Here is a 24914-nt window from a genome sequence, read left to right as displayed (position 1 = left end):
AGCAAAACAACTACTTGTTTCTATATGAAGTTTCTGATCAGCTGCCAGAGAAACACCAAGCCAACAGGTAGAAATTTTCAATACCTGCCTGAAGAAAAACTCAATTTCCCAGCACAATACATCTTGCTTTTGTTTTATTAAAAATAAAAAATGTGTGATGTGGCATGAATAAGGAATGTAATTCTTGCTTATCTATCTTAATTTTACATTGACATATGTAGAAGTGTTATGTGCCAAGGCCTGTCTTTTAAATCAGCAAACAGAACCCTCCTTTATGAATTGCCAGGTTTTTTTAATGCTCTCAGAGAGATCAGAATACTAATGGTTAGTTAGCTCCTGCACATCCTCTACTCTGATCAGTGCCAGAGGCCACACTCTTTCCATGTCATTGAGTCCCGTTGAAGGCTTAGCCAAATGAATTGTTCTGTGATTTATAGTAACATGCTGTCTTCATGCAAAAAATCTGTTGTGAGGCATATGCAGACAATTAAGTTATACATACGTCAGGATAGTAGTCTACCGTTGGCACAAGGTGCTGGATGAGTGCCTCCAGAGACCCTGACACAAGATTGTTGTCTTGGTAGAACAACCCTCCACAATTATCTTCTCGGGATGAGTACAGATGTCGGCTGTAACCACTGCTGTTAAACATGGCAGCAAATGTTGGTGTTTGCGGCATGGTTTCCTGTAATTTAAGAAGAAAGTGTCTGAAGCTGATCCATGTATCAGTTCAACAAGATGGTAAACTGTTTATAAGTGAAACTATAGTCCAGCTAAAACCATTCTGAAGCCTGGTCAACATTTTCAGATCATTAGCATCACCTCACCTTTCCAATCAGGATTTATTTTTCCATTGGTCCACTACCACATGAGAACTGGAAGGAGACGGCCTCATCCCGGACATGTCTAGCTGGTTACTACCACTTTCTGTTCTAGCAACAAAATCCACGGGCCTGGAAACTTAAGAATGAGGGGAAGCTCCTTAATTCCTCAAGCCTGCTCCAATATTTACTAAATTTATGCCTGATCAGTATCTTAACTCCACCCCCTGCTTTATAACCATAGAATGACAAATTTCAAATTATTACTTAAAACTACAACTTACTACAACTAGAATTCTAGACTTCTGTAACTTCCTGTATCCAAATTTTTCTTCCCAATCCACTGCATCTGATTTTAGCATCCACAGCATGAGGTGAAAGTGATACCAAAACCAATCCAAGGATAAGTATTGCCTTGCAACATCTTTAACTTCCTCCATCTAATCCTCACTCCCTTTCGGTATTGTTGCAGAATCTGTTGCTAACTACCAGTGTTTGCTAGACCTGGTCATTAATGGTTCTTCCACCAACTTCCTTCCTGTCTCCCTATTTGCTGCATCTCTGACTCACCCAGTGTCTAGGGCTGGGCAACGATAGGTTCGATGTTGTCAACAAAAGACTTGATAATAACATTGCTCTGCATGCTCATTGTGAACCCTCAACTGGGTCAGTTACTGGGGGATAAAAAAATAAAGCAGAAGATCCACTTTGTGGCCACAGAACCATCAGAAGGACAATGACAATGACAACTGCCCATCTTGGGGGTGAAATTGTTTTGAAGCAGTTGAAATTTCCTAAATGCACTGAAATTTATTCAATTCTAACAAATATTGTGCCAGTATTACAAACATGTAGGTAGAGTGAAATCCATCTAAATTCCCTCATATTGCTTTGCTAATTCCCTTGCTCAACATCCCATCAATTATACACTACATCCCTATACTTATCAATGAATCATGTTTTTCTTTAAATAAAGCTCTGTGACCTCTACTATAGCTAATTATAAATAAGTAAATTTACTTGGACTTAGACAGTGCTAAAAGCACTTGGCAAGTCAGGTAACATCTGTGGAAAGAGAAATATTTATTTATTTAGACATACAGCACAGTAGCTGGTCATACTGGCCCAAAGAGCCTGTGCTGTCCAACTAAACCCATGTGACCAATTAATTTACTAATCCATAAGTCTTAACATTTCAAGTCCAGGACTATGTTATAACTAAGGGAGAGAAAAAATAGGTGGTGTGCAGTGTCATTTTTTACAGTTTCCAATTGCCTGATCCCAACTGGTTTATTTTCACCAGAGACAGACATCTTCATCAAGAGAGTCTTAAATCCATCACTTCTCCCTTAATGAAGGCCCAACCAGTTCCCCGAGGCCAGCACACGATATTCTCTGTTACTGTTTACTTACAAGCATTTTGGCCATGTAGTGTAACACTCCAATGTCAGGTTAGTAAATTCATGATCTTCTGAGAGTTGACTTGCAGCACGAAGTACAGTATATTTAAATAAAATTAATTTTATTGAACACCACACATCACATAATGCTTTAACACAAAAATCAAAAAAACAAAATTTTGGAAATACTTAGCAGGTCAAGTAAAATCTGTGGCAAGCAGAAGCTATTGGTTGTTATTGGGTTGCTGCAGACATGTTTATAATATACAATGTATAATTGAAAAAGTTTTAACTGTGTGGTGAACTATATATACCTGTCTGGACACGCCCCCCCCCCCCACTGACTGCTCCTGTGGCTCCTCCCACTGACCCCAGTATAAAGGCGATTGAGGCCTGAGACCTGCCCTCAGTCTCCAGGATGTAGTATGGTGGTCAACTACTGCTTGTTCTTTCTTCCAGTCAATAAAAGCCAATATCTTTCCTCCTGTCTCAGAGAGTCATTGATGTTGCATCAAACTGAATGCTGGGAACCTTTTTTTGGTACTTTTAGTGACATCTTGCTAAATTATTTGTAAATAAAATAATAAGCAAGTCAAATGAGCTATTAATTGAAAATCATCTTAATCACTCTTCTATCCTCTTAATTTTATAAACATGGTTTTAGTTTAAATGTATCATTATAATTTCATACTTAATAGTCACAACGGATGTCACACAGTATCCAGGTAAAATCCCCAGCTCCACAAGTTTTTGATTTCTTCCATATTAGGAAGAAGCTGAGAAGAAAACGCTAAATATTTCTTCATAAAGAGAAAGGAAAAAGAGCAGAATTTCCAGATTTAGCCCTCCAAGGAGAGCAGTTCATACAAAACCTGTGAAGATGTAAAACACTGTAGACAAATCGAATCCTGGAAAATAAATCAAGTTATTCAGGACGCAAGTTGTGTCACAAGTTTACAGTGGTAAAGATCAAGCTTGAGACCATTATTGGAAAGTCTTGCTTCCAGCAAGAGAGGATTAATACTTGAAATTTACTGGAGTTAGTCAGTGATTAGGAGCCAAATAAATATTGTAACTATAAAAATTTCACATTGTTCTACATAGATGTATGAATAGGAACTTTCTTGGAAAAGGCTTATTTTGATCGAGAGAGACTAAACGACCATGGCAAAGTCCTGGTTGAACCTCCGCCACACAAAACTGTCATCATCAAAATTGTGCTTGCCAATCAGAAATATTAAAAAAATGTAAGTGTTAATATGTTGAGAAATATGCAAATATAGAGTTATCACATTAGGCTAATAAAAACAGCAAGAGAACTATCTCCTCCTTGGCACAGGATTTGAGAGGTGAATCCCCAGCGTCAAGCAGAAGGTGTGAGCTGCATAAGCAGACCATGTGTGGAGCAAACTTGACAGCTTTGGCATCCCCAATCTGTCAGAGAATCCAGGACTTCCATATTTGACAACGTACTGCCGCCACTTACATGACAAAACATTGGCAGTTTTATTCTGAACCACCAGCATTAAAGTTCAAAAGTACAAAAAAAGTCAGTGAGACCCAGCTAATAATTTGTTCTCTTTAAGTGAAGCTATTTCACTATCATAAAAGTTAAACTAACTGGATTTTAAATTACAGGTGGAGCTTGGCATCTTTATTTTTAAAAAATGGGATCTAGATCCCCCTTTGGGACTCGTCTATGCTGAACAGATGCCTGAAATACACTTTCTATAAGTCTCAGCAAATTCATCCATCAACACAAACAGGATAGGGCATAATGATATAAGGCCCAGTATCTAACTAAATCCTTCTTCAATCAATAATAATATTCATCTTGCTATCTCTTTTCTCTTTTCTGATATTTTCCTCAAACATCAAGCTGAAGAAATTATTAAATACCCCTGATATTTTGATCATCATCTTGATAATAGTCCTCTGTGCTCTTAACCCACTCTTAGGATTGACTTCAACACACCTTCTGATGTCATCTTACAAAATTTAATTTTTTTCCTTTGCTTCTATTTTCTTGTCTTACTTTCTCACATTCATCTTCAATTATGTTCATTATCACAATATTCACATTTCTTATAAGGACTTCGCAGAACTCCGTCCAATCGAACATGCCACGCAGGTTTATCCTCTTTTCATTTAGATACTGTACCATGTTGTGATCACTACTCCCAAGATAACTGCAATCAGCTCATTTCATTCCAACAAAATGCATCCATTCCTTTGTGTTTGAGAAAGGAGCTCTGAGAAATATTTTGGCAACTCCATTTCATTTTCAGTCATTCATTGATTTGAGTATTCAATTTACTCATTTTCTTGATCTGGTCATTGATACAGTCATAGAGTCAGAAAAGTACAGCACAGAAACAGGCCCTTCAGCCCATCTAGACTGACCTTAACTATTTAAGATGCCTAATCCCAATGACCTGCACTGGGACCATAGCCTCCATATCCCTACCATCCACTTACCTATCCATACACCACTGGCAGCTCATTCCACACTCTCACAACCTCTGAGTGAACTTTCCCCTCATGTTCCCCTTAAGCTTTACACCTTTCACCCTTAACCCATGACCTCTGGTTGTCGTCCCACCCAACCTCAGTGGAAAAAGCCTGTTTGCATTTACCCTACCTATAGCCTTCATAATGTGCAATTCAGAAAACTGTTTCTTGCTTTTACCAAAATGACTACACATACGAATGAAGTGCAGCCTAGCTCCAAAATGCATTTCTGCATTGAATTATTCACTTTTTATGAAAGCATCACTTTTGTAAATCAAAGAATTACCATAAATAATTAACATCACCCAAAAATATTTCTAATCATGTCACTAATCTGATGGTTTACACTTCAGCATTCCTTCTTATTAATCTGTTAAAAATAATTCTAATGTAAATAGAGCTTTTTATAGCAATTCATTTTAACTCCTGTCATAACAGTAGGGGTTCAGGAGAATTTTGCACTGATGTCTGAATCAAAACAAAAAATGTTTTGTAAGCATCATAAACACAAGAGATTCCACAAATGCTGGAAATCCAGAGCAACACATACAAAATGCTGGAGGAACTCACCAGGCCAGGCAGCTTCAATGGAAATAATAGTCAACATTTCGGGCTGAGACACTTCTTGAGAAGTGGAAGGGGGAAGGGGGACTAGCTAGGTGAAGCAGACTGGGTGGGAAAGGTAAAGGGCTGGAGAACTAGGAATCTGATAGGAGAGAAATGTCTACCAACACCTTTTATAAACCTACCGATTTCCATGGCTATCTCTTCCCACACTTTCTCCTGTAAAAATGCTATTCCTTCATCTATGCCACAGCTGTTCCCAAGATGAAGCTTTCCTTGCCAGAACATCAGAGATGTCCTTCTTCAAATAGGGCTTTCCTTCCTGCACCTTTGATGCTGCCCTGACCCACATCTTCTCCATTTCCCAGACATCCACACTCACCCCATCTTCCCACCTTCTTAATAGGAATCGAGTTCTTCTTTTCCTCACCTACCACCCCATGAGCCTCCACATTGAACACATCATTCTTTGCAACCTCTGCCATCTTCAGCCAGATCCTTACAGCAAGCATCTATTTACCTCCCCTAATTCTCTGCTTTCCGTAGGAATTGCTCCCTCTGTAATTCCCTCGTCCATCCCTCCCCACTAATCTCCCTCCTGACTCATATTCCTGAAATGCTACACCTGCCCATTCACCTCCTCCCTCACCTCCACTCAGGACCCCCAAACTGTTCCTTCCAAGTGAGGCAATACTTACCCTGTGCATCTATTGGGTCATCTATTGTATCCAGGGCTCCTGATGTGGCCTCCTCTATATTGGTGAGATCAGACATAAACTTTGTTGAGCTCCTCCATTCCATCCACTAAAAACAGAATTTCCAGGTGGCTAGCCATTTTAATTTCTATCCCCATTCCAACGTGTGGGTCCACGGTCTCCTCCCTTGCCACAATGATGGCATGAACATTGATTTTTCCTTCTGTTATTTTAACCCTTCCCCTCCTCTCTTCAATTCCTCACTCTGGCCTCTTACCTCTTCTACTCACCTGCCTATCACATTCCCTTGGTGCCTCTCCTTCTTCCCTTTCTCCTATGGCCCACTCTCGTCTCCTATCAGACTCCTTCTCCAACCCTTTCCCTTTCACATTCCCTGGCTTCACCTATCATCTTCTAGCTAATCCTCCTTCCTCTCTCCCCACCTTTTTATCTGGCATCCTCCCCCTTCCTTTCCAGTTCTGAAGAAGAGTCTCAGCCCAAAATGTCAACCGTTTATTCACGTACATAGATACTGCCTAATCTCAGAGTTTTTTAAGCATTTTGAAGGCATCAGTTGTTTTCCCTATTATCATTCTTCACTCAAGGTATTAAAAAATCTAAACTAGCTAAGAGATTGTTAGAATACAAGATTGTTTCAACACAGTACTGTGCATGGTACTGCAAAGATAAAGCTTCTCTACATAGTTGTTAGTAGAATCAAGTCATGATTAATTGCATGGCCAATGATGTTACTTTAAGTCCAAAAAAACTGGCACAATTCATGCTGCAAGCCCAACTACTTTCTTTTTATTAATAATTTTTAGTTCATCTCTATGTCAACAGCAGTGTACATGCTGCTTATTTTTACCTCAGAGATATATACCTTTACAAACTAGTGTTTCAAATGGCACTTCAGACACAATGCTTCAGTAACAACGACCAGTCTATCTGTATCAATACCACCAACAGCAGCTGGCTTCTAAAGGAGGCTTTTATAAATTATAAGATTTCATATGGACTCTTCAGGTGAGTGAAGTTGATAGATTTTGCAACCTGTGATACAATAGTAGTATTCAGGATAATACAAAGCACAGGGATTTGGAAGTAAGTGGTAATAGCAGAAAATTACATCCCTACTGAGAAAGACTAATAGAGAAGTAAAAGAGAGTGCATTTCAATCTCTTGAAATCCTAGTTAATCCTTTCTTAATGCCAATAAAATTTACATCCGAATGAACAGTGAGTTCACTAAAATAACAGAAACAATTTACATACGTTTTATTTTGTGCTGAAGTTCTGGCAGCAAGGATTGGAGAAAAATAAGTGAGCTGTGGAATATATGAAGGCACAGCATGTGTTCGCCACCACAGAATCACATTCACAGCTTGCAGACCACATTGTCCAAAGACACTACACCACATACATTGAGTGGCACTCATTGTTAACCTTCTTTTCCTTCAGGAAAGGTGGAGCTTAACTCAGGCCTGCAGTCACTAACCCGTGCAGTCAAAGCACTTACAAAACCTAAGCCATATTGAGAAGATTGTGGTGACCTCGTCATCAGCAAACCCTGGATTGGAGAACGACCTCCTTCATGGTTCAGCGATGGACCCTCATGTTTCTCAACCCACAATTCTACAGTAAAGGCAGATGCTCTATACAGCAGAGTTGCATCACAGCCTGGTATGTAGCCTCCAATGTACCTGCAATTTTCTTGCAGGCAGATTTGTTACAGCAGTTGGGGAGAGTTTAAAGTACTTCAGCAGTGAGGGTGGGAACCGGAATGATGGGACGGTAAAAAGACAAAGATAGCATGCAGTCAGACTGTCAGGAAGAGCAGGCAGATAAGACAAAAATTGCAGCCAGCAGGGTGAGTATCAGTGCATTAGGAATGCAGAATCAAAAGGGTAGTAAATATAGTTCCCGAAGTGTTGTATCTTAGTGAACAGAGTATAAGAAATAAGGTGGATGATCTTGTTGCGCTATCACAGATTGTCAGGTATGATGTTGTGGCCATCACTGAATCGTGGCTGAAGGATGGTTGCAGTTGGAGCTGAATGTCCAAGGTTACACGTTGAATCAGAGGGATAGGAAGGCAGGCAGACTTTAGCCTATTTTATCAAAGTCAGCATGGTTTCCTTTTAGGAAAATGTTGCCTGACAAATCTACTGGAATTCAAGTATGCTAGACAAAGGAGAATCAGTGGATGCTGTGTACTCTGGAACCATGCCAGAATCCACTGATTCTTGAAAGATCATTACTAATGTCTCCATAGTCTCTTCAGTTGCTTCCTTCAGAACCCTGGAGTATAGACCATCTGGTCCAGGTGACTTATCTATCTTCAGACCTTTCAGTTTCCCAGCCCCCTTCTCCCTAGTGATGGCAACTTCACTCACTTCTGCCTCCTGACACACCTGAACTTCCAGCATCCTGCCTGTGTCCTCCACAGTGAAGACGGATGCAAAGCACTTATCCCGTTTGCGCGCCATTTCCATGTCCCCCATTACCACCTCTCCAGCATCATTCACCAGCTGTCCAATATCTACTCTCACCTTACTCTTTATAAATATGAAGAAACTTCTGGTATCCTCTTTAATATTATTGGCTAGTTTGCATTTGTATTCCATCTTTTCCTTCTTTATAACTCTTTTGGTTGCCTTCTGATGGTTTTTAAAAGCTTCCCAGTTCTCTAACTTCCCACTAAATTTTGCTATCATTTTATGTCTTCTCTTTGGCTTTTATGTTGGGCTTGACTTCCCTTATCAGTCTCAGTTGTGTCATCCTGCCTTTAGAATGCTTCTTCCTCTTTGGGATGTATCTATCCTGTGCCTTCCAAATTGCTCCCAGAAATTCTGGGCACTGCTGCTCTGCTGTCATCCCTGCCAATGTTCTTTTCCAATAAGTTCAAGCCAATTCCTTTCTCATGCCTCTGAAATTCCCTTTACTCTATTGTAATATTGATACATCTGACTTCAGCTTCTCCCTCTCAAAGTGCAGGATGAACTCTATAATATTATGGTTACTACCCCCTGCTTAAGGGGGCTTAAGGTCTCTAATCAATTCTAGCTCATCGCACAACACCCAATCCTGAGTAACTGATCTCCTACCAGGCTCAAACATGAGCTGCACTAAAATGCTATCTTGTAGGCATTCTACAAATAACCCATCATGGGATTCAGTACCAATCTTATTTTCCCAATCTACCTGCACATTAATATTCCCCAAAACTATCATAACATTACACTTTTGACATTCCCTTTCTATCTTCTTCTGGAATTTGTAGCCCACATCTTTGGGCTACAAAAATGTGGGAGGCTTGTATACAAGTCCCATTGGAGTCTTTTTACCATTGCAGATTCTACACCTTCCATTCCTGTCACCTCCTAAGGAGCTGATTTCATTTTTTTACCAACAAGGCATACCCTCTGCCTACCTGAAGTCCTTTCAATACAATGTGCATCAATGGATGTTAAGCTCCCAGCTATAATCATCTTTCAGCCATAATTCAGAGATGCCCACAACATCACACCTACAACCTCTAACTGTGCTACAAGTTCATCTACCTTACTCCATATACTGTATACTTTCAAATATAACATCTTCGGTCCTGTACTCATCACCCATTTTGATTGTCACCTTTTTCGATTTTGTCCTCCTTTTAAATTGACTGCAATTTTGTCCAAACATCTGCCTCTCCTTGCTATCAGTCTCACTGTAAACTGCCTCTGTTTGTAAACCATTCTCAGCTTTATCAGGGAGCCATTAAGGTAAATGTCGCAGTGAAATGCTGCAAGAAGTCACGGGAAGACATTTTTGGTGGTGAAATTTCTGTAAAGATGAAATTGTGGAGAATAATCTGTTGAATTGAGAGGCTGATAGGACAGAAGGCAAGAACCAGCAGAGAACTCTATGCCTGTTCTGTCATGGAGGAAAGAAGGTGACAAAGAGACACGAGAGATGGCAGCACAGAAAGAGCTTGTACTGATGCAGGTGCCCCATCATTCAGCCAACAGCTCACTTAACAGATAGAGGCTTAGTAGGATAGAGACAAGAACTTTGAATGATGGAGAGTCCAGAAGCAAGTGGTCGTCAGCATGGTGAATTAGATAGTGGATGTGTCAGCTCAGAGGACAAGTTTCCATAAAATGCTCAGTGAAAGACAAATGAGGAATAGTACAAGTATACTGATAGTAGAAGGCAGCTTCTTCAGATACCAATTACAAATTACCTGAGTAACGAAATACTTGAGTAACTGGAGCGGCTGAAAGAAAGCCCGCGGTCAATAAGAATCATAGAGGAACACCAAATAAAAAGAAAATCTCAGCCAACACCCAACCCAGGAAGAGAAAAGCTGGTGATCAGTGAAACAATTGGAATAATGGCAAAGAATCTCACTGAACTGCTCTGAAGAGTGTACAGAAGTCATTTATTAGGATGTTATCTGGAATAAAACATCTCGGATATAAAGAGGAATGTATTGTTTTTCTTGGAGTGGATAGGGACCTGATAGAGGCACAGTATCTAAAGCTAAAATGGACATAATAAGCTCAATATTGAGTAACTTTTTCTTCCTATAGCAGAGACCTTTCAAATCAGAGAGCAGTTATGGTGAAGAATAACCATTAGAGGGGAATTGAGAACTTTTTATACTCTGAGAGTGAATGTAATCTAGAATACACCGCCTGTGAAGGTGGTGGAAGTGGAGACTCACATAACATCGAAATCAACTAAAGGTTCAAAGCGTACATATTATCAACATATGCATGGAGTATACAACTCTGGGATTCATCTTCCTGCAGGCAGCCATGAAACAAAGAAGCACCAGGGAGCCCGTCAAACAACATGCAAAAATAGAGCAAATCGTGCAACTGGGCAAAACCGAGACAATAACAGTCTAAGAATGCTCCGTTTGGTTCAGTTCAATTCATACGGTATTGTTCATCGACTGCAGGCTGCAAAGCCAGTCCGCCCTAATCAAAAGCACAATAATAAAGAGGAGTAACCAGATAGCAGAAACATCACCAATCACCAGCATGAACTGCACCAATCAACCTTGCGCAAGGCTCCTGCACCTTCCTCTGGCAACATCAAGGGAGGATGAGAGGGCACTATTCAAATGCAGGCAAACAGCACTGAACACCCGCTCACCTTCCACTCCCATCCTCAATTATTTCAATTTTGCTCGATGGTTTAATTGGCAAGTTGATCAATAATTGGAGCCAATCCTGGACTCACACTTCACCATTGGGCTACAAGCTCGGTTCTTGACCACACTGAGTTCACTCAGAGACAGCAAGAGTGCCAGATCGCTCAGTCGGCCCAAAAACACATCATCAAAATGTAAGTTACAGGCTCCAGTCACACACATATTAGCAGCAGAAGTATATTTAAAAGAAGGGGAAGTGGTTTTGTGAACTGTCTGCTGGACATCACCACTAGTCATGCTGACGCCACCATGCAATTAAACATTAAGGCATAGAAGGCTACTGAACAAGCTAATATGAGATGGACATAGACAGGCCACGTACACAGTGGGCTGAGAGCCTGTTTCTGTGCTGCAGAACTATTGCAATGTAGTTTATTGTATGAAGTTTAGATTCCATAAGACCTTCTCAATGAATATTTATCTATAATGAAATCTTCAAAGTAATTATACTAATGGTCTCATTTCATAAACATATGAACTAACAATAGAATTACCAAATATTCTAGTTTCCTTTCAATTTGTATCCCAGTATCGGAAAAAGAAGGCAAGTCTGATTTCAGTATCTATGTTGGATCTATTCTGAGGTAGTATGTGATGACGTAGAACTAATTAACAGTCTTTTTGGAAAACAAGGAAATTTGTGCTACTTTTAAATAATATTATGAGGTCTACAAGTTGTTTGCCAGGTTATAACACTTTAATCAAAAGCGTTTGGTAAAATGTTTCTTATTTATTCCATTTCCACAAAAGGATTTTTTATTTTGCTGTAAGCAAGAACCTATAGCACATTTACAGCTCAGAACCCACCAGCAGGGGTTAGACTCATCTGGATATGGGGTTAGTCTCATTGGGATCTCTCGTCTGGATATGGGGTTAGTCTCATTGGGATCTGGGGTCAGTCCCGTCCGGATCCGGGGTCAGTCTCGTCTGGATCTGGGATGAACAGAAGCAGCAGTGAGTGAAAAACCTTAACGCACATCTTTTAACCACATTATGCAAAATCTTGGTAATTCTCTGTTATTCATTTGGCCAATATAATTTTAATGGTGAGCCAACCCCCTCACATACAAGTACCTGTAATAGCACTCTGTGATACTCTGCCTGGGGACAATGCAAGCTGCATTGTATAAGACAAAAAGCTGAACTGCCTCTTATAATCCATTATCAGAAGTTAATTAACTTAGACTCATTTTCAGTCACTATGAAAAGCTGAAATAAGTGAAGTAAATGCATATACTGTAAAGCATAATGTGCCAAGTATGGCTGAATATTGCGCCATATAGGAAAGCATGAAACAGCAGCGGCAGTAAGTCATCTAGCCCACCAAGCCTGTCTTAACATCGAGATCATGGCTGATCTGGCCATGTTCACAGCTCCAGCTACTTGCCTTTTCTCCAGAGCCCCTCTGGTGCCCCTCTGCTGTTCTTTCTTCCATGGTCTTTTGCCCTCCCCTATCAGATTCCTCCTTCTCCAGTCCCGTATCTCTTTCACCAATCAACTTCCCAGCTCTTTACTTCATCACCACACTCTCGCCCCCCCCCCCATTTCACCTCTCACCTTGAGTTTCTTCCTCCCCTCTTCCCACTTTCTAACTCTCTAACTTTGACTCCGCATCTTTTTTTCTCCAGTCCTGAAGGGTCTCGGACGGAAATGTAGACTGTACTCTATTTTCCATAGATGCTGCCTGGCCGGCTGAGTTCCTCCAGCATCTTGTGTGTTGCTTGTATTTCCAGCATCTGCAGATTTTCTCTTGTTTGCCTTTTCTCCATAACCCCCCACCTCTCTAATTGTGTCTTAAGTGCATTTAATGAGGAAACTTCTCCTCTTTCCTTGGGCAGAGAATTCCAGATTCACTACTTCCTGGAAAAAGCAATACTTTCTCAACCTCATCATAAATCTATTTGCCCAAATCTTGAAGCTATGTCCCTTAGTTCTAATTTCATCTCCTAGCCAAAATAACTTTCCTGCCTCTATCTTATCTATCCCTTTCGTAATGTTATGTTTCTATAAAATACCCTCTCATTCTTCTGATGAGTACACTCCCTGATGACTCATCATCTAACCCCCATTGTCATCTCTGGATTCAGCACGGTGAAGCTCCTCTGTCACCCCCATTGTCATCTCCTCTGTCATCTCTGGATTCAGCACAGTGAAGCTCCTCTGTCACCCCCATTGTCATCTCCTCTGTCATCTCTGGATTCAGCACGGTGAAGCTCCTCTGTCACCCCCCATTGTCATCTCCTCTGTCATCTCTGGATTCAGCACGGTGAAGCTCCTCTGTCACCCCCATTGTCATCTCTGGATTCAGCACGGTGAAGCTCCTCTGTCACCCCCCATTGTCATCTCCTCTGTCATCTCTGGATTCAGCACGGTGAAGCTCCTCTGTCACCCCCATTGTCATCTCTGGATTCAGCACAGTGAAGCTCCTCTGTCACCCCCATTGTCATCTCCTCTGTCATCTCTGGATTCAGCACGGTGAAGCTCTTCTGTCACCCCCATTGTCATCTCCTCTGTCATCTCTGGATTCAGCACGGTGAAGCTCCTCTGTCACCCCCATTGTCATCTCCTCTGTCATCTCTGGATTCAGCACTGTGAAGCTCCTCTGTCACCCCCATTGTCATCTCCTCTGTCATCTCTGGATTCAGCACGGTGAAGCTCCTCTGTCACCCCCATTGTCATCTCCTCTGTCATCTCTGGATTCAGCACGGTGAAGCTCCTCTGTCACCCCCATTGTCATCTCCTCTGTCATCTCTGGATTCAGCACGGTGAAGCTCCTCTGTCACCCCCATTGTCATCTCTGGATTCAGCACAGTGAAGCTCCTCTGTCACCCCCATTGTCATCTCCTCTGTCATCTCTGGATTCAGCACAGTGAAGCTCCTCTGTCACCCCCATTGTCATCTCTGGATTCAGCACAGTGAAGCTCCTCTGTCACCCCCATTGTCATCTCCTCTGTCATCTCTGGATTCAGCACGGTGAAGCTCCTCTGTCACCCCCATTGTCATCTCCTCTGTCATCTCTGGATTCAGCACGGTGAAGCTCCTCTGTCACCCCCATTGTCATCTCCTCTGTCATCTCTGGATTCAGCACGGTGAAGCTCCTCTGTCACCCCCATTGTCATCTCTGGATTCAGCATGGTGAAGCTCCTCTGTCAACCCCATTGTCATCTCTGGATTCAGCATGGTGAAGCTCCTCTGTCACCCCCATTGTCATCTCTGGATTCAGCATGGTGAAGCTCCTCTGTCAACCCCATTGTCATCTCTGGATTCAGCATGGTGAAGCTCCTCTGTCACCCCCATTGTCATCTCTGGATTCAGCATGGTGAAGCTCCTCTGTCACCCCCATTGTCATCTCTGGATTCAGCATGGTGAAGCTCCTCTGTCACCCCCATTGTCATCTCTGGATTCAGCATGGTGAAGCTCCTCTGTCACCCCCATTGTCATCTCTGTCATCTCTGGATTTAGCACGGTGAACCTCCTCTGTCACCCCCATTGCCATCTCCTCTGTCATCACTGGATTCAGCATGGTGAAGCTCCTCTGTCAACCCCATTGTCATCTCCTCTGTCATCTCTGGATTCAGCACGGTGAAGCTCCTCTGTCACCCCCATTGTCATCTCTGGATTCAGCATGGTGAAGCTCCTCTGTCACCCCCATTGTCATCTCTGGATTTAGCACGGTGAAGCTCCTCTGTCACCCCCATTGCCATCTCCTCTGTCATCACTGGATTCAGCAGGGTGAAGCTCCTCTGTCACCCCCATTGTCATCTCTGGATTCAGCATGGTGAAGCTCCTCTGTCACCCCCATTGTCATCTCTGGATTCAGCATGGTGAAGCTCCTCTGTCACCCCCATTGTCATCTCTGTCATCTCTGGATTTAGCACGGTGAAGCTCCTCTGTCACCCCCATTGCCATCTCCTCTGTCATCACTGGATTCAGCATGGTGAAGCTCCTCTGTCAACCCCATTGTCATCTCCTCTGTCATCTCTGGTTTCAGCATGGTGAAGCTCCTCTGCAATACCTTTGAAGCCAGTACATCCTTTCTCAAGTGTGGAGACCAGAACTGAATGCAATACTGCAGGTGAGGTCACACCAGTAGGTGGTACAATGAAGCCGAACCTCCCTGCTTTTAGTTTCAATCACTCTAGCAATGAAGGCCATCATTTCATTTTCCTTCCTGATGAACTGTTATACCTATACACCATTTTTTTCGCAAATCATGCACTATAGCACTTTGCCTTCTTTTGCCATATAAGTAATAACCTGACCTCTATTATTCCTCCAAAAATTATTACCTTGCATTTATCTATATTGTATTCCATCTGTCAGCCCTTGCCTGCTCATTTAACTTACCTACATCTCTTTGCAGATTCTCTTCAATCTGTTTTTACACTCAATTGAGCATCATCAGCAAGCTTAGAGATACTACACACAGACCCCTCTTCCAAATTGTTAATGTACATCATGAACAATTCCAAGTCCAGCACCAACCTCCAGCTCCCCATTTACCACAGACTGACAATCAGAGAAACACCCATTTACTCCAACCCTCTGCCTTCTGTTGGCTAACCAATCCACTATCCATGCTGATATATTACTCCTAATTTCATGCATTCTTATCTTATGGATAAGTCCTTTACATATCCCCTTATCAAACACCTTTTGGAAATCCAAGTTCACATGTTCGCTTCTATCCAGAGTTCTTCTCAAAGATGTCCAGTAAGTTTGTCAAACAGGACAATACCTTCCTAAATCCATGCTGAGTCTGCCAGATAAAAACATTTTTTTTCTATCCAGATGTCTTGCTATTTCTTCCTTAACAATGGCTTCAAGCATTTTTGCTGACTACAAATTTTAAGCTAACTGGCCTTTAATTATCTACTTTTGCCTACATCTTTTTATTTATTTGCCATTCCATCCACTGAGATATGCCCCAAAAGGGGAGAACTTATGCAACTTACCACAAACGTCACTATTACAACTTCCACCATTACTTTTGATACAGTATTATGCATTATCTTTTATTCAAAAAATAATGATACTGAAAATTAAAATTTTCTGTGATACCCATTAATGTTTCTGAATATATCTCATGGTTAATTTGAAGTACATTCAATGCATGTCACCTCTATTTGTCCACTATTAAAATTCTGTCTGCATAAGTGTGGCTGACTGTATTTCTCAACATCATTTCAATCATGAATTAGTAACTGATTTATTAAAGCCAATAAACAATGACTGTCAATACTGCTTCAAAAGTAGTTTTTTTCTACAATTTGATTATTTTGAAATGAGAAGTTTCCATGTAGCAAAACAATGCCTGGATACCTTTCATGAACAACTCACTCACAACAGACAAGTGTTATCCTGTTGCCTGATTATACCTTCTGAACCATTGCTGCGGTCCAATTCACAATGCAAACCTACCTGTCATATAAAATAGGAACCCATATATTAGAACAAGCAATAAAACTTACAATGCTACAATTCTAACCCAAGTCTTTTGTAGAGAATACTGCTGTGTACTGATGATAAAGTTTTAATTGCCTTGATAGTGAACTCATGGCTTCAACCAGGGAGGTGGAATGCAAAGCAGCAGCTAAACTCTTCTCTACAAGAACAAAAAGATAAAGAAATGCTATGGGACCAGCAATTGATTTCAGCACCTTAAACATTTTTTTTTGCAAAAACAGTATAATTGATAGATTTTACCTGACATGGACCATGCGATTTGCTCTGGGGAAGATAACAGCCCTTGCCTCCAGGTATACATGCTTGCTATGGCAGGAGGACAAAGGTACAAAAATGCATACAGAATCCAGCTAAACTACGAAATGTTGGACAGGACTTTTACGCCTTTCATTTCTAATAATATTTTCATGTACCTTTGACCTTTGCCATGTTATTATTAGAAATTAAACAGCTTTGTGTCAAAGAAGCGGGACAATTTTGGAGGTTATCAGAAACACCCTTGTTCTGGCACCCAACAAAGCAATGATATCGCAGGTCACTTAACATAGAAAGCAAAAAAAATAACTATATCACTACCTTGATCAATTATGAAAATAAAAAATTCTGATCATTTGCAATGACACACTAACCATTGTGAAAATCAGAGATATCTTGAGAGTCAATATAAGGTAAAGAGCATTTTGCACAAATTAAGCTCCAGTAGGTATGGAAGTAAACAGTAGGTATATCAACTTGATATTTATAAATTGCAGCAGGATTGATAAAAATGCTTGAACCAGGAAAGGAATATTTAATCATGAATGATAATGCATGGCTCAGACACATCTGGAATACTGTGTATAATCCTAGCCACCATGAATGTCATTTTAGAAACGTTCAACGTTACTGATATAACTAGCTCATAGCATCTACTATAAGAACAGAAAGCCTAGGGTTAAAGTGAAAGCATTTGAAATATTCAGCAGGTTAGGCAACATCTGTGGAGAGCAAAGCTAAGTTACAGGTCAATGAAATGTTAACTCTACCTTTCAGCAAATGCTAACTGGTCTGCTTGAAATTTCCACATCTCTTCTTTTATTTCAGATTTCCAGTAGCTGCATTTGTTTTGATTTTGAAGAACCATGTCTTGTCTATTGAGGAGTTCAGGGAAGATACTATTCAATTAGGTAAGACGCTTAGTGGAAGAGGTAGACCAAACACTGAAAACATGTCCAGAGCTGCACAGTAGTTATGAGGAGAGTGTGTACAGGCTGGGTGTGTTTTCCCAAGAGTGAAGAGGGAAGGGTGCCCTTACAGACATTAATAAAATAAAAAGTGGCTTAGATACAGCAGACAGTCAAATCTGTTTCTGATGGTAGGGGTATCAGGAAAACAAGAGGTGTAGTTTTAAAGTGAGAGATAGAGGTTTTAATCGGGATCTGAGCTGCAGGTTATTATTGTAGAATGGTTGCTATCTGGATCATGCTGATAAAGGTGGTGGAGATACAAATACTATGGCTCACAAACCCATATTCAAATGAGAAAAGGTAGATAACAGTTAACCACTTCAAACAAATGATGGTAAATATGTAAAAACAGACAATCCATGGAGGCAAAGCAAAGATCAAGTAACATCTTGCCAGCCAGATGGATTTCCCTATGCAATTCATTAGTTTTAAATGTTTGTGATTCATCAGTTTTCCTTGGAATAAAGAAGATTTTTTTTGTTTTTAACCTTCTGGCATGGTGCCAGAAACCTGTGTTAAAAGTGTATCGATAAACATATCCCTTTCTACTAGCCTTGAGAATTCAAAGTAACATTTTTGAACATCACCATTCAGATCAAATGTCACTTAATTTGTGGACTCAAGCAGACTGGTAACAACAGCTGGTATTTGATTAAAGCCTTTGGCATAAGGAGATGTCCCAAGACGCCACCTTATTAAAACACGAAGTTGTTCACATTATCACAAATTTAAATGACTGTATATTGATTTAAGGATATGTAAGAGAATATTAAAATAGGTAACATAACTGGAAAGATGAATGGATGGAGACTTCCTGCAATTTATTCTTTAAATCTGAAGATACAAAAGGTACTGCTGACTGAAGTAAGTGATGTTAGTAAGCAGAAAATAAATAGGAAAGCCAATCACTTTAGGCAGAAAACTTCAGCGATCCATACAAGTGGTGGTTCTCTGGAACACAATACCGCTCCTGATAGGTTTCCACCTTTCCTGAGCTGCAAGTCAAAACGCACATGCTTCGTATTTCACCCACGGTATCTGGCGTTCAAGTTTAAATATCAATCAAGTTCTTACACTCAATAGGAAATGTTACAGTTTCACTGTGGACTCATTCCTGCTTGCTGTTCCGCCCTAGCAGTTTTGTAAAGGTTATTACTAACAAGCTTTACCTGTTGGTTTCTTGTGGCGGGAACTGCTACCACAATATTTTATCATCATAATAACCATTCAATAAGCGTATTAGCTCTTAAAATATTGGTCTCCACATTTGCTGCATTTTGTTCAAAAAATTAATGCCCTTATCTATTTGTGTCCCAGCACATCAGTCAGAGACAGTGCAAAATGTTAAATAGACAATGACATACTTGGAAAGTGCAGCCCGATGTTACAACGGGGCCAAAGAAAGGAATGAGTAGAACCTTTCTAGATTGCACGTGCGTAAGAAGTAATTTACTTGTATGTCAGGAAAAATAGCAGCTCTTCATTTTAAAAGAGCCGTGTCTTCTCTAATGCCCAGCAGATCCACGCAGCTCCGGTGCGAAGGACAGCGTCCTTGACGATGCAATAGTTCAGTATTTCGAGTGATAGCCTAGGACTAGGTTAAGAATTGGTCTGAATCCACAAAAAGTGCTAGCAACTAAACCAAGCTGACAGAAGACTGAGAGAGGAAAAAATGTGCCCAAAATAATAAACCATACTTATTTGCTGTATCCTGTTTATAATCTAAATTTGCGGAGATTTAACATCGTAGTCCCCGCTGTACGTCCACCCTGGTTCCGCTTCTCTTCCTCGCGCTATTTGCTCCGAACTCCTCCTCCTACCTACTCCAATTAAACAATCTAACTTAATGTGGTCTAAAATAAAACTGCAAAAAATACGAAGCCAGGGGGGCAGTGGGTGTGTGGTGGTGAGGGTCGAGATGTCTGAACTAGGCGCTGATCCCTCACTGGAGTGCGCGTTAAGCTGCAACTGTTGCTGAACAATACCCTTGCCCCCGATCTGCCATAATGCGAGCGTTGAACAAGAAGCTTGGGGGGTGGGGGGAGCTTGACATCAATTTTACCTTGCCTCACTTCGCCTTGCTCTCCGTAAGCCCGCACTGCACAGAGCTTTGTGATCTTTTTAACCAAGCAAATCCCGCCTGCAGTCATACTAACACACGAAATACAGAGAGAAAAAAATCAATTGAACAGAGACTACGTTAAGTTGCAACCTGTTTGGTTCAATGACGGGAAGAGAAAACATACCTTCAGAAGGTGCACAGCTACAACTAATAAAGAATATTACGGAAACCAAATTTCAAGGCTCCCAAGTAAATGAGGCAGAAGACCACTGTTTCATTTCTCGCAGGCACAGCCAATTCCAAAACAGTCCTTCATTTGCTCGAGTCTTCTCGTAATTCAGACCGGACTTTCAGCTTCACAAATCGCTCCAGCCCGTCTTCACGGAGGGAGCTCGGCAGACTGCGACTTCTGCACATGTGCCCGCTCCAGGCTCCCCACTTGAGTGACACACGGGCGTTCGAACGGAATGAGTAGCCCCGGAGTATGCAGAAGCCAGCCTCCTCAAGTATGTAAGCGTTTGTGCAAATCAGAAGCACAACTGCTCCGGCATTCGTCGGCTCTCGGGTGTCACTGCATTTATACAGCTGCGACTCCTCTTTCAGGCTGCTCTAGCTGCCTGTGCTTGAGGAAAATGTAAGTTCCAAGGTTAAGGAGTGTTCCTCATTGGTTGCTATTTTCTCTGCACAAACCTGTTTTTTTTTTGTGTGCGGGTGGAATAATATTAGCACACAAATAAGAAGGAACACCCCGGCATCAAACAAGCGTTTTAAATATAAAATGAGTAGGATAAATTAATAGCTAAAGAGTGGACTTGTTAGCAAAAGATCTGTGAGGTCTTTGATCAAGAAGGCTTGATGAGGCTTTTAAAACACGTCAAGATAACTGATGAAGAGAATGAGGGAGGGCTCAGCATTCTGTGGGCAGTCAGACCACAAATAATGGGGTGAAGCTCTGGCTGGGATGGGGAAAGCAGGTTTCCAAAATAAAGATGAACAGAAGAGTGGGGTTGGGATAGGACGTTATATAGTCACAACAAAGAGGAGTGGTGGGAATTCTGTATTAATTCAGTAGGGGTGAGAATGCCAGAAAGCAACATAATGACTATGACAATGCTTAAAGCAGCTGACTTTCAAGCAGAGTGAAGTTCATTGGGGCAAGGAAACAAGAGTGTCTGCAAGAAAAAAATGGGTTTTATTTTCAGAAAACGTGTAAACTTTTCCTTTTGTTTCACCTAAGGCCAAGAGAACAATATTAATTCCATGGATAATGTAATAAGAACTTTGCACACAGTTTATTTATTGCTGAATCTAATGTTACTGATAGAGATTTATGGTTGTTAATTAAATACATAATGTTTTCAGCACTTTTACGTCTCTGATGGCTAATGCACAGGGCTCACTCAATGGCTGGCCTGTGGTGTGTACAGAGAGTTGAGTAATCAATAATATTGTACACCCATCAAAATATAGATACAAAAATCGATAGCCAAAGTTTGCTGCTCTTAAAGCAAGAGTGGGAGAAATTCATTAACATTGCTGTACTGAATTTGAGCAAAGTACAAACAAAAGAGAAAGCATTTTATGATTGTGACCTCCATGGTGATCTCCACAGTTTAAATGCCTCGCGCATTGGATCTGCTGTTAGTAAAGTAATTTGCGTCCTCAAAGGCCACTTTGTAGTGTTTGTAAAAGCAATATTAACTGATTGGCTGTGCAATTTTCCTTCAGCTATTGCTCAGACAATCTTCCTAACACAAGTCTGAAGCAAAGCAACAATAACACTTCTCAGATAAACTTAGCCGATTGTAACTCAAGTAATAACATTACTGTGAGCCTGCAGTTTTTGTACTAAGTTTGCTGATCCCCGCTTTTTAGACAATCTGCGTGACATGCGTACAAATCCCACCTGACAGACCATGAAAATCATCCTGTGAAAGCCAGTAATTTAGCTATTGACAGATTCCTATTTACTCTGACATCTGCCACTTCTCCTCAACACTTGAATAAGCATTAAGACTTAAAGCTGCACACAGACAGTCACTTTAAAGTTAGGCAGTGACTTTTCACATCAAACTTCAAAGGTCAATATATGAGCAAGCATTTGGCACCAAAACCATTTTTGTTCAGATATATCTGGATTTTACCAGCAATTGCTTTATTGTTTGGAGCAAAACCTCTAAATAATTTCATGCCACTAAAAATTCTCTTTTCAAATAAACAGCTGGGAGCTCAGTGTTTCTGTGTGAAGGCAACAAAAGAAATGAAAAAATGGGATTTTAAAATGCTATTCTGTCACAAAGAAGCAGAATAGGATTTCAAACCTTTTCTGCAGGATTCTGCTACAGACATATGGGACAAACTGATTATTTTAACCTGTCAGGTGGAGGACAGCATTTTGATGAAATGAGTCGAAAATGGAAGAAAAGTTTGAAGGAAAGCAAGTGTAAAAATAAAGTGTATGTGTTAATTTATGCTTGGTAAAAGTACCAAAATTCCCTTTAGGTTAATTATCACTGCTGATTATTAAAGGCCTTAAAAGAACTTAAATGGTTTCTAATAGTCTTTACAATGGGTTTTGGATGTTTAATTTAAAAATGTAACTTTAAACAGAGATGCAGAAAAGCATAGCAGCTTAACACAAAACTCAAGAAGCGCTGGCATCTTTTATTGAGAATTAGCTATTGCTTTACCTCAGGAAATTTTCATTGTGAGTACCTAAGCATTCCTTTCCATGGTTTTTAGTCATTTCATTGAACCATAGACATTACATCCACCTCCACCACAACACAACAAAAGTCCAAAGGTCTGTGTGAAACAAACTCTCCCTCGCAGTGAAGTCACAGAAGTCGAGAGGTGACCTTCCACATTACTGACCTTCTCGGCATGTTTTAATGCCTCGCACTTCACGAGGACTTAGTTCATAACTGATTTATGTCAGCATTTCATAGATCAGAGCAAGGTTTTCTAGGTAACTTGAGGGCCAAAGGCAAAATATTCAGAGATTTCAAAGCTGGCAGTAAAGTCAGATGTGCTTTCACCTGTCACTCATTCTTCAGTTATTTTTACTTATCTTCTGAGTTAAACATACAGCTATAAGCAAATGGGGACTGAACATTTTCACAGATTTCTCTCCTTGTTTAGAGCAGAAGAATCCCTAATTAAAACAATTATGGCGGGTGCTAGGAAAATTGTCTCCTGAAAATGAGAAAAAAAACAGCAAGAGCAAATAAATCGATATTCTTACAAAACAAAATGTAGTCATTATTTCATACAAAAGTTCTTCACAGGAAACAAATGAGATGAGTAACAAGGCAATCTGGAACTGTAACACGGATTCCTGTTGTTAGCTGATGTCACCTTTGCTCTTTTCAATGCAAAGAAGAGCACCCGGGACATGCATCAGTGTGAAAGGCTTAACTTGAAGGTATGATAAGATTAAAGAAAGCTTAATATATGGGAATGTGTAGAAGCAAAGAATCCTGAATATGAACAGGGAATCAGTAAACTAAGGGGAAAGCACCAGATGGAACAAAAAGATGAACACGATAGGAAAAGTAGCAAAATATTGAAGTGGCAATTTACCTTAAGGAGGAAAAATTAGTGGAAGCATCAGCTCACAAGGAGTAACTATGAAGCAATCCAACTCGTATTGAAATGCTGGTGGAGAAATTGCAACTTGGAACGTGGGATTGATCCCAGAGGAGGCTTTGTTCAGATCGGTAATGATAGCACAGATCGGAAGAACCTATTTATAATGGAGGAATGGGAGAGGATAGGAGGATCAGTAACCAGGTGCCACTGATTAAGGGATAATTGACAAATGAATGAGACGGGTGATGAGGACATCTTCGTCATTATATTAGATACTCTGTGGCAAGGCATGCCTGAAAGAATGGTAGGAAGATATTCAATTATAGTTCTCAAAAGGAAAATTGATACATACTAAAAAGAGGAAATATTCAGTGAGATTGTGGGAATGTCTAGGGGAGTGCAGCTTGCTGAGTTGAAAACTAATGAATCCTGTACAGTACAATTATAAACACAAACATGAAAGATCTTGGCCCAAAACAACAACTCTTTATTTCTTCTATAGATGCTGCCAGACCTGCTGAATTCCTCCAGCATCTTGTGTGTTTTATGCCATATAATAACTTCAGTTTACGATCTGTATTGGAAAAATAATAAAAATGCTTTGATGAGCAAACAGATTGTTTGAGATTTGAGGAACAGACCTTTGTTTCTCTGCATTAAGTCTGGAGAAGATGACCTCCAGATGCCCTTTTTAAATGGATATAGGGTAAGTGACAGATGACGTAAATTTGGGAAGCAGTGGCTTTCGTTGATCTGTTGAAAATGCAAATACTACTTATGTTTCTCCTTTCTGCCAAATGAAAGATCTAGCATGTGATGCACCCATCAGCTATTACAGAAGCACAGCAGTTTTTCACATCCAGTATTTGTACTTGCTGCACCCATTTGTGAGAAATAAGTATAGTTACCACAAAATCTATGTATAATCAGAGGCCTATTCTTAAGTTATCAATGTTTTGGTTTTTAGAAAGCTGTCACCAATTTGCTAATTTTCTAATTTGTCATCTACAGTATGTTTGCCTTGGAGCCATTTTATATTACATTGCTTTAGCTGCAGACCGCCTCGACTGGAATGCAAATGGCAAGAGAGAACAGCTCCTGATGCCATAGGGCAAAGTTTGTTCAGGCTGATGCTACCAGAAGAAATCTAAACAGATACATAATTTATAAGCAAAAATAAATCTTATGAAGCTTGCTGCAAGGAGGGAGGCAAATTGGGCATGATACGATCACTAGAAAGGCAAGGCTTGGTACACAGCCATTAAATTTCTCATTATAATCATGATAATCATTACCCCAGTGGGGCAGTGAAGTTTGCTGCTCTCACAGCTAGAGTAGAGAATCGTGATTCCTGTGTCTTCTTCAGAAATGTT

At 40.6% G+C, this 24914-nt stretch overlaps 1 protein-coding gene across 5 annotated transcripts in view; it reads right to left on the bottom strand.

Annotated features, from left to right (window-relative positions):
• The window catches only part of rasgef1ba (RasGEF domain family, member 1Ba), a 91959-nt gene extending 70716 nt beyond the window's left edge, over window positions 1-21243 (bottom strand). The window contains exons 1-4 of one of the 5 annotated variants that reach the window (XM_059988710.1): window positions 20135-21243; window positions 12056-12129; window positions 12004-12020; window positions 503-685 (exon numbers count right to left, since the gene is read on the bottom strand). In XM_059988710.1, the coding sequence (XP_059844693.1) occupies window positions 503-679 (177 nt within the window). In that variant the 5' untranslated portion in view covers window positions 680-685; window positions 12004-12020; window positions 12056-12129; window positions 20135-21243. Of the gene's footprint in view, window positions 1-502; window positions 686-12003; window positions 12130-20134 lie in introns of those variants that run through there. The other 4 variants (XM_059988711.1, XM_059988709.1, XM_059988712.1 and 1 more) reach the window with 4 other exon arrangements.
• Window positions 21244-24914: the final 3671 nt, after the last annotated feature.

Source organism: Hypanus sabinus, chromosome 14, assembly GCF_030144855.1.
Source record: "Hypanus sabinus isolate sHypSab1 chromosome 14, sHypSab1.hap1, whole genome shotgun sequence".
Taxonomy (NCBI): Eukaryota; Metazoa; Chordata; class Chondrichthyes; order Myliobatiformes; family Dasyatidae; genus Hypanus; species Hypanus sabinus.
This window is presented reverse-complemented; position numbering and strand designations above follow the sequence as displayed.